This window comes from Bison bison, unplaced genomic scaffold (assembly GCF_000754665.1).
Source record: "Bison bison bison isolate TAMUID 2011002044 unplaced genomic scaffold, Bison_UMD1.0 scf7180017864322, whole genome shotgun sequence".
NCBI lineage: Eukaryota > Metazoa > Chordata > Mammalia > Artiodactyla > Bovidae > Bison > Bison bison.
In genome coordinates, this window is record NW_011494894.1 from 2,684,504 (window position 1) to 2,695,197 (window position 10,694).

The following is a 10,694-nucleotide window of genomic DNA, read 5'->3' on the forward strand; positions in this document are numbered from 1 at the left end:
GCAGGGATGTGAGAGTTGGACTGTGAAGAAAGCTGAGCGCTGAAGAATTGATGCTTTTAAACTGTGGTGTTGGAGAAGACTCTTGAGAGTCCCTTGGACTGCAAGGACATCCAACCAGTCCATCCTAAAGGAGATTAGTCCTGGGTGCTCACTGGAGGGACTGATGCTGAGGCTGAAGCTCCAATCCTTTGGCTACCTCATGTGAAGAGTTGACTCACTGGAAAAGACTCTGATGCTGGGAGGGATTGGGGGCAGGAGAAGAAGGAGACAATAGAGGATGAGATGGGTGGATGGCATCACCGACTCGATGGACATGAGTTTGAGTGAACTCCAGGAGTTGGTGATGGACAGGGAGGCCTGGGGTACTGTGATTCATGGGGTTACAAAGAGTTGGATACAACAGAGCGACGGAACTGAACAGAACTGAATGACCTTATCTAGACACATCGATTGTTTGTGTTTGCTGTAGTATATGCTCCTTGATCATGTTACCATACTCAAGGAAGGATATGTTTGCATGATGGAGACAAAATATGTCCCTTGATGTGTGAATTCTGATTCTGCTACCAACTTGCTGAATGGCCATGTTGGGTTAGATATTTCACCTCTAAGATCTTCAGTATCTTCGTTTGAAAAGCTGGAGTAATAACCTCTTCATAGAACTGAATGAATTATTACAAGAGATCAGCAGTTTTCAAACTTTTTGTTCTTAAGATCCCTTTCTACCTATAAAAACTGAGAACTCCAAAGAGCTTTTTTTGTTCACCTAGATATTTATCAATATTTACCATATTTATAATTAAAAATAGAAAATATTATAAAGCACTTGTTTTTTTAAAATGAGGACTCTTCTTCAAAACAAAAGAATTAATGAGAATAGTGGTGTTTTACAGTTTTGCAAATCTCTTTAATGAGAGATTAAAGAATACAAGTGGATTCTCAGATATGCTTTTGAATCCAGTCTGACATATTATGTAGTTTTGGTTGACATATGCACAGGAAATCTGGCCTCAAATAGGTGTGTAACTGGAAGGGAAGGAATATCTTAATAGCCTTTTCAGTTAATTGTGGATATTCTTTGATTCACCATTAGAACTCAGTGAAGTGATTTTTGTCTTAAAGATTAGTTGTAAAACGTGCACTCTGAAGCCATGTCTATGAATTTTATGTACTCTGTTACATAAAATCCCTTAGTCTGTCTTGTACTTTGAATGACTCTTTTAGTCATGTGTAATTTTTTAAACATCATACTCTGATCACTTGGAAAACATTGGTTCTCACTCAGTTATATAGACCTCCTAAAACTTTATTTCATCAAACCATGAAATCAAACAAACAAAAAAACCCCCCACAATTAATAAAACCATCACCAATCTTTCACATGACAGACTGTCAAACTCTGGGCAGCAGATACATGTGTTCCAAAATTCTAATTTTTGCTTAAGAGCCCACATTTTATCATTGCCAACAAATATTGCCAATTATTTTCCTTGATGTGATGGACCCACTTCATTTATTTCCATAATATACCTGCCAAATACGCAAGTCTGAACAGCCAGTTTGTCTAAAGTTGTTCTTCCTAGTAAAAGTGATATTTCAAGAAAATAGTGGCATGTTCAATTTATAGCTCCAGGGATGGTCAAGAGTTCATCCTTGAGATAACCCTCATTCTTCAGTAGGAGCAGAAACACTTCCTGCCTTCTTCCCCCTTCATCTCAGGGTGCCAAGAAGATACATAGCAAAGACTCAAGATTCAAGGACAGTAGTATTTGTGACTGCATAGCGGGCCCCCCGGGTGGCTCAGTGGTAAAAAATCTACCTGTAATGCAGGAACTGCAGGAGACTTAAGTGTGATCCCTAGGTCAGGAAGATCCCCTGGAGGAGGCCATGCAACCCACTCCAGTGTTCTTGCCTGGAGAGTCCCACGGACAGAGGCGGGCTACAGTCTATGAGATCGCAAAGAGCTGAACGCAACTGAAGTGACTGAGCGTGCACACACTGCTTTATTAGGGACATTCTTTTTTTTTAATTTATCTTCGTCTAGTTGATTTACAATGTTGTGTTAATCTCTGCTGTATAGCAGAGTGATCCAGTTTTATATATATTTTTCAGATCAGATCAGATCAGATCAGTCGCTCAGTCGTGTCCGACTCTTTGCGACCCCATGAATCGCAGCACGCCAGGCCTCCCTGTCCATGACCAACTCCCGGAGTTCACTGAAACTCCTGTCCATCGAGTCAGCGATGCCATCCAGCCATCTCATCCTCTGTCGTCCCCTTCTCCTCCTGCCCCCAATCCCTCCCAGCATCAGAGTCTTTTCCAATGAGTCAACTCTTTGCATGAGGTGGCCAAAGTACTAGCCAGTTTCACTTAAGAATACCCCTAAAGAAATCTAAACTATGATACAAATGAACTTACCTAGGAAACAGACTCACAGAGAACAGACTTGTAGTTGCCAAGGGGTAAGGGATGGACCAAGAGTTTGGGATGAGAGAATGCAAACCATTACACGGTGGTGGTAGTGTCACTAAGTCGTGTCCGACTCTTGTGACCCCATGGACTGTAGCCTGCCTGCCAGACTCCTCTGTGTGTGTGTATTAGTCTGGCAGGCTACAGTCCATGGGGTCACAAGAGTCGGACACGACTTAGTGACACTACCACCACCATGTAATGGTTTGCATTCTCTCATCCCAAACTCTTGGTCCATCCCTTACCCCTTGGCAACTACAAGTCTGTTCTCTGTGAGTCTGTTTCCTAGGTAAGTTCATTTGTATCATAGTTTAGATTTCTTTAGGGGTATTCTTAAGTGAAACTGGCTTTTCCCCCCTGGCTGTGAGCATGTGGAAGTGAGGAATACAGTGACTACTTACTCGCTGCTTTGATTTGTACTAAAGCCTTTGTGGCTCAGCTGGTAAAGAATCTGCCTGCAATGCGAGGGACTTGGGTTCAATCCCTGGGTTGGGAAGATCCCCTGGAGAAGGGAAAGGCTACCCACTGCAGTATTCTGGGCTGGAGAATCCCATGGACTAGTCCATGGGGTCTCAAAGAGTTGGACACGACTGAGCCACTTTGACTTCATTTCACTTCAAAGCCTTGCGGGTTTCACCCTCCAGGCACCCTCCACTTGCTAGAGCACAAATGTCAAGACACTAAAGGCAGTAGTACATTCTGGAAATAGCTTTGATCTCACGGGCTCCCTGAAAGGGCCTCTGGGCCTCCGGTAGTCTACAGACCACACCTCGAGAACCATTGGCATTATGTAACCTCTTGCCAGTCTTGACGAGTTAGCTCTTTTTTCCTGGTCTTCGTTGTCTGTGGCCATGGACTTGGTGACTAGCCAGGCTGAATGAAGCCTGGCCTTTGGGAGATCTATTATTTTGATGAAATCCCACTAGAGTTCTTCCTGCATTCACCAGAGCCCAGTTGTTTTTTTTCCTTCCTGGGATATTACCTTGGTAATATCCGAAACAAGACAAAAACAAATAAGCTGAAAACAAACCTTGGTTTCGTATTAGCTTTACTGCTCACATCTATGTGTGGAATATCTCTGTATATAATCCTTGTTTTCTTTTTGTATGGTGTAGAGCTAATAAAGACATTTTTTCTGATAGTTTCCTGGTCCGTTATATCAAGGGTCTTAATTCAGGTTTCAGAAACACTTCACTAGTCTGTGCATAGATTCTAGGTGGCCGGTGAGCCCTCAAAATTTCATAGCATTTTCTGCTGTTCTTTGAGGGTTGGGGAGAAGGTGGGTTGTTGGGGAGAGTTAATAGCTTCAAATTCTCAGAGAGGTTTTATGACCTCGCCCCCTGCAAAACCAACCGTCACCAAATGGCTGTTTCAGATGGACATTGTTATGGGTGGCATCTACCCACCCATTGTCCATGTCCCAACACACGTCTTTCGGAAAAGAATTTTCAGAGTTCCCTCTGCGGCTTTGCCCGTCTGCACTTTCATTCCTTTGGCATTCCTTCACGGTCCCCGTCAATTAGCACTTGCTCACTAGTCACTTCACAGTTGTCTTTGAGCACATCGTCTGTCCTTTTCCCCTTGGCATAAAGTGCAGGAGACGCCAGGGCCGGCCGTCTCATCCACATGCACCCTTGGAGGGTATTTCAGGCCAGAGGATGCACTCAGCCAAATTAGTGGGCTCCTCTTTGAACCACTGAGATGTGCAAACTCGGAATATTTATTTATACCTCAACTGCGAGCTGCGTTTTTTTCTCCCACACAATTCTTCAGCCTGCTGCTTGGAATCCAAGCACTGTCATGAAAACTGCAAGGCAGCCAGTTTTGTTCCAACAGTAGCATTTTTGGAACCCTTTCCCGATTCCGTGGGAGTAGTGTGGTGACTACCACTCTCTGAGAAGACGCGGAGGAGGACTCTGCAGCGTGATGATATGTATGTCTTGCAATATCAGCCCTCCGGGCACGCTGCAGACAGGGTGGGGGTAAGGGGGCTCCATGGCAGGGCAGGGGGCGTCCTCGGCAGTAAGTGAGAGTGCCCTTTGCAGCACCAGCATTTCTGTACATTGGAAAGCTGGCTTCAGGGTGGTCAGTGAGAAGCAGACAGCAGGCTTTACAGATCGCACTCTCATTTAACAAAGTGGTTGTTGCCCATCTCAGAAAAATTTGAAGGGTTCTGTCATAGGCGGTTTAACTCAGTGGCTTCACAGTTTTTGAAAAATCCTGTGGCTTGTCTAACACAGCAAACACACCAGCAACTAACAGTTAGGGAACAGCAACGTCCCTATCCCCTATGAGAAGCAGGAAAATGAATTCTATGGTGATGAACGGGGAGGACTGACCTAATTATGACAAAGCAGAAGAATCATTCAGTGGGATACAGACAAGGTAGATGTGTGTACCAGTCAGATCCAGGGGTATTTTATTTAAGAATATGTCTCTGGTTGCTGGGTAGCGTTGTTTTTAAATTTTGCTTCCTAGACAACATTTGTCACTGACATGCTCCATCCTGTCTTCTGCATCCCTAAATACTAAAGATTGTCACCCACTTTGTGTTCTTAGCAGTATATAGGTCGACCCCAGTCCTCTGTCTTTACAGACTCAGGCTTCCAAGGTGGCTTTGTTTATTTCTGTCCCTTTCTAGCAGGTGAGAAAATCAGGGCATAAGAGCCTCTGACTTGCCCCAAAGCATTGAGTCATAGTGCAGGTTGATGTTAACAGCTGTGATGTCCTGGGCCAGGCTCATGGGTCAGAGATCGTGTCATTCGTCTCTTTGGAAAGTGCCCTTCACGCTGTCGGGGTCGGTCAGTGTTGGCGCGTATCCCCTTTGACCAACTTACTCCCACTCAAGGGCTGAGTCTGGTCAAACTCTCCTTTGGGAAAATGGCACGTACCAGTGGGAGAGCAAGGTAAGGTGACTCTTGGCTCCGCTTTCGGACCAGATGGCTGTTGTTATTGCATGACAAAGTGCGCGGCTTCATGTTTCTCCGCCTCTCACCACTATAGTGCCCTTTCTGTTTTTTAAGGAAAGAAGGATTGTCCAAATGTGGAAGATGCAAGCAGGCATTTTACTGCAACGTGGAGTGTCAGGTAGGTGTCTTTGGGTCAGCTGGCAGGGAGGGCCTGGTACCCCAGCATCCTTCTCATCCTTGTCACAGCATCCCAGGGTCCTTCCGCAGCCAGAGCTGGAAAGCCTCCTTGTGGCGTAGGGTGTGGCTGGATGCCCCTGTGTGCTGGCACCCAGGACTGATGGTGATGGGCAGCCAGTGATGGGCAGTAGCATTTTGGGGCCCCACACAGGATCAAAAATAGAGGTTGGTAAAGTGGGAAAGACACAGGGGCCACGTAGGATACAGGCAGGTGTATCACCAAGGTCAACAGTCTGCCCCCCCACGGCTCCCAGCAACAGATGGAATGTGCAAAGACAACCAGTGAAAAATGTTAAAATGCTGTCTTTAAAATTGTTTAGTCTTTACCATCACCAAGTCTGAATTTGTATCTATCCCCCTAGCAGGCCACACGTTGCCCTTGGGCCAGTCTAATCTAGCCTGATTCCAGCTGGACTTAGGTGGGCCCCTGACACAGCTTTTGTGCAGCCAGAGGTGGGCTGGTCTGAACTTGGACCGGGAGACCTGGGGGTGGTGTCTCGGCAGCAGTGGAGCCTGAGTGGTTCAGGCAGGTTACACGTAGACCACAGGCCATCTGCATCTTGAGGGAGTCTTGTAACCCAGGACTGAAGATTTCAAGAGGGTATTTGGAGGAACTCTTGGTAGATTCTTTAAGGGATAAGTTCCCCGCCCCCTAAACTTTTCTACTTAATACTGTATAGTTACACAAAATGTTCACAGGTATTACAGAAAATGCACTCTATGTTCTAGCAGTTTGAATTTGGGGAGGATATGATCTTCAATCTCTGTGTATCCTCCCCAATCTATTTTTTAAGTGGGAACCTGCTAATATGGCTTGGGAAATGATGCTACTAAATAGTGGTTCTAAGGGACAGGGAGGCTGTTCTTCATACCTGCACCTCGGTTTTGTTCCTCTTCCCATACTTAACTGTCACTTTCCTCTGCCCCCCACCCCTGCTCTGGTTGACCACATTACCCATGGTTTCATTTTTTTTTTTTTCCTCTGTTTTCTCCCTACACAGCTGGTCTCTGAATGTCTCCAAAGGGTGTTGTGCAGCAGTGGGAGAGGTTGCTAAGCCCCAAAGTCTTATCTGACAGAGCTCTCCTCACAGAGGCCCTGGCCAGAGGAAACACAGGCTGAGCCATTGGCTTGGGAAAGTCTGCCTTGGCTCTGAAGGCCACGTGCCTGGTCCACCTCCCTGTGTCTCCATGCAGGCTTCTGGCCTGCAGGGCAGTGAGAATATAGATGGGCTTGTCGTTGGTTTATCAGGGAGTGTGGCTTCTTCTGAAGAGGAGAGACTGTGCTTTGCTTCTCCCGATTATGGACAGAGTTCTGTGGTTAGATTGCTGGGTACGCGAAGAGGTCAGCAGTGCTGGAATGACGTGATTAGGTTTCAGGCCTGATAAGTTAGCTGTTTCTATATTTAAGTTAAACGCTTCTAGAAAAAGTAGCTCATGATATTCTGATTCTTTAAAGAAGCCAGCTAGTCACACACAGGTCAGACTATTGTAACACAGAAGACTCGGAGGATATAGTTCCAGCCCTGCACCTGCCTACCTCTGTGAACTTGACAATTCAAAGGATGTCTCAGAGTCTCAGTTTCTTTAAGTGTAAATGAGGACAGTGGCCCCTATCTTGATGAATTATAAGGATCAAATGATATGTGAGATATCAAGGTTCTATGTAAACTGTGATGCTGCGTGCAGGCATGAGGGCTTATAAATAATAATATGATAGTAATTCAGTCTGGACTGAAGCTTAGCTTTATGCAGAGAATAAAGTAGGCAGCCCACTTTAGATTTAAAAGACTGGGTTTTTCTTCACCAAAGAGTATGGACTCATTCTAAGAACTTGAGATCCCTAATGGTGTACATTATATGCATAGTGCTTGTTACAAAATCGAACTTTAACTTCTCTGATGAACTGTAAACTCTGCATGGATATGAAACATGGGCATCTGTGAGATGCTGAGCTACCTCTTGGTCTCTTGAGCTGTCTTCATTAGGCCCGCACAGGTGGCATAACACTGATGTATAACCGTAGTCCAGGTTGGGTGTTGTGGCCATTGTGGTTCCCTTGCCTTTAGGACCTAGTCTTCCAGATTTGCTGACTCACAGCGATAGGTGCCTGGCCTTGGGAGGTTCCCGGCAACCACGTATATCAACCTGTGTGAACCAGAATGCGTCTTTACTGTTATTTCGTCTCTAATTTGTGTCCTCCTCTTTGCAGCCCCATGGACTGCAACACCCCAGGCTTCCCTCTCCCTCACCATCTCCCAGAGTTTGCTCAAACTCGTGTCCATTGAGTCGGTGATGCCATCCAACCGTCTTATCCTCTGTTGCCCGCTTCCGCTCCTGCCCTCAGTCTTTCCCAGCATCAGGTCTTTTCCAGTGAGTTGGCTCTTTGCATCAGGTGGCCAAAGTATTGGAGCTTCAGCCTCCACATCAGTCACCTTACAGAATGAAAAGGCAAGAAGACACGACCCTGAAAGACGAGCCTTTTTATTACTTTACACCAATAGGCTTGACAGGCTGCATGTCCTCCTCCTGGTCCCATCATAATGTGCTTGCTGTAGCAAGGCACCCCAGGGTGGGGGACACAGACCTGTGATTCTCAGTCATGTCAAAGGTCCTGGCCGTGACAGCTTGCTGCGTCCAGCCGCTGGGCCAGGACACCCTCGGTCCTAGGGAGCAGTATTGCACTTCAGTTTCCCCGTGCTCTGTGAAGGATCCTATAACCAAAATATTCTTGTAGATGACAAGTAGTAACACCCTTACCAAAAGCCACCGGTTTCTAGAAGTGAGGCTGGATTTGGCCTGTTTCATGTCTGTTTCCTTTCTCTCCTGTCGCAGCAGGGGGAGGCACGTGATCATTAAGGTTTTCCGTCCTGTCGTCTGAAGGGCTGAGTAGGAGCAGGACGCCGTATCACAGTGAGACAGGATGGTCATAGAGTTAAGTGCCTAGAAACAAACAGCCGTAGAAGCGCTTCGTCCGTAAAATCACTGGGGAGGAGTCTGGGGCATTTGCTCCAGATGAAAATGGATTCGGAGTTCTGCCTAAGGGAATACTTGGATGGGATCAAGGTGGAGACTCTGCCGCAGGATAAAACAAGGGGTACAAAACAAGGGCAGCAGTCAGGAAGGTAATTGAGTGATTCTCCACCTAAGAAAGCGTGGCCCTCTCCACTGTTGTTCAGTCACTCAGTCACGTCTGACTCTTTGCAACCTGTGGGACTGCTGCACTCCAGGCTTTCCCGTCCTTCACTGTCTCCCAGAATTCACTCAAACTCATGCCCATCGCGTCAGTGATGCCATCCTACCATCTCACCCTCTGTCGTCCCCTTCTCCTCCTGCCTTCAGTCTTTCCCAGCATCAGGGTCTTTTCCTCTTCACTGGGCCTTCTTCAAAGGCAGACGCTACCCACCTGGAGTCACCAGGGGGTCCATACCACAGAGCAGATGACGGGGTTGCAAAGGAGCTTATCAGTAGATAGAAAGCAGTGTCCACAGTGGCTGAGTGACTTGCCCAAGGTCACACAGCAACAAAACTGAGACAAGAGTGTGCAGGAACCCTGAGGAGGGCTTTCACAGCTTTCCAGCACTGCGCCTGGGGGTCCTGAGGACCCTCCAGGAGAAGAGGCGCTCTGGGGATGAGTCAGAGACGGAGAAGTGGCCTTTCATGGAAGTGAAAGGGAAGATCCCTTCCAGTCGTATTGTCTTTCCGGAAACCTCTCCAAGAGTGTAAGGTCCACATCCCTCCCTGAGGGTGTCCTTCCAGGAATGCAGCATGTTAGAGCCCCTCAGGACTCTGCTTCCTGTCCCCAGCCAACCTCTGATTGCAGGACTTTAGGACCATGCTTTATTTTATACAGTTTGGCTCATGTCTTGTCCCATTTATTCTCCTTTTCGTTCATTTGACTCAGTGTGATCCTGCCAGAGGAGAGATTTTAATTGACAATGCATGAAAGGGTAATGGGAGGAAATACAAAAGAAATAGAAATTCCTTTTTAGTTAGGCTCGGTTTGTAAGTTGTGTGTTTTAATGAACTATATTTATTTTTATAAATATGCCTGGAAAACTAAGAGTGTTGTTCACTCTGACTTTTTTGTTCAATTGTACCACGACACATTGAAGAAAAGAATTTTAGAGTTATTACATAGAGGACTCATTGTGGAGTAGAACTTTCTAAGGTGTTATTTCTTAACATTGACAAATAGAAGAAAACGGTTTGTGTGTTGTAAGTGGAGGTGTTATGATCACGAGTGTGATTTTGAAAGGAGGAAGGAGCATGTTCTGATGAAGATTGAAGCATGTATGAGGAGTGCGTGACCAAAGATGCAAGAACATTCTCGACTTTTATCACCAATTAGAAAGTAACTGAAGTGTAGAAAATGTCTAAGAAATGCTCCAATGACCCTATCATTTTTTGGGTGATCAGTGAGTGGGCTAGAGTCAGGGATTTCGTCCTGGTTAAATTCACTTCGTTCTTTTCTTTCAGACATAGGAAGCATCCTCAAAGGAGCCACTGTTTTTTTCCTGTGAATAAATGTTTAACATCACCAGTAAGAATCAGTGAGTGTTTCCCATCACTCTTTTACGGAAATAGAAAACAAAGCAGATAGGGGCCAGCAGTGGCTGTCATCCCAGTGTCATCCCCGTGGGAGGCAGTCATGAAGCCCCTGATACTTTTTGCATTCTTCCTCTCACAGAGAATAGTGCTGGAGAACAGTAGCCCTATGACATTTTCTTACTATTCCACATTTTAAGAAATCATTTATGCATGCTACTCTGCATTTCAGGAAATCACACAGGCATGTATATAAGTTCAGTCCAGTCACTCAGTCGTGTCCGACTCTTTGCGACCCCGTGAACCGCAGCACGCCAGGTCTGCCTGTCCATCACCAACTCCCGGAGTCCACCCAAACCCAGTCCATTGAGTCACTGATGCCATCCAATCATCTTATCCTCTGTCGTCCCCTCCTCCTCCTGCCCTCAATCTTTCCCAGCATGAGGGTCTTTTCAAATGAGTCAGCTCTTCGCATCAGGTGGCCAAAGTATTGGAGTTTCAGCTTCAACATCAGTCCTTTCAATGAATACCCAG

The 10,694-nt window shown here is 46.1% G+C and overlaps 1 protein-coding gene across 1 annotated transcript in view; it reads left to right on the plus strand.

Moving 5' to 3' along the window:
- The window catches only part of SMYD2 (SET and MYND domain containing 2), a 58,735-nt gene that overhangs the window by 20,295 nt on the left and 27,746 nt on the right, over positions 1-10,694 (plus strand). The window contains exons 4-5 of the mRNA XM_010853125.1: positions 5,318-5,375; positions 5,473-5,556. Of these exons, the coding sequence (XP_010851427.1) occupies positions 5,318-5,375; positions 5,473-5,556 (142 nt within the window). The remainder of the gene's footprint in view (positions 1-5,317; positions 5,376-5,472; positions 5,557-10,694) is intronic.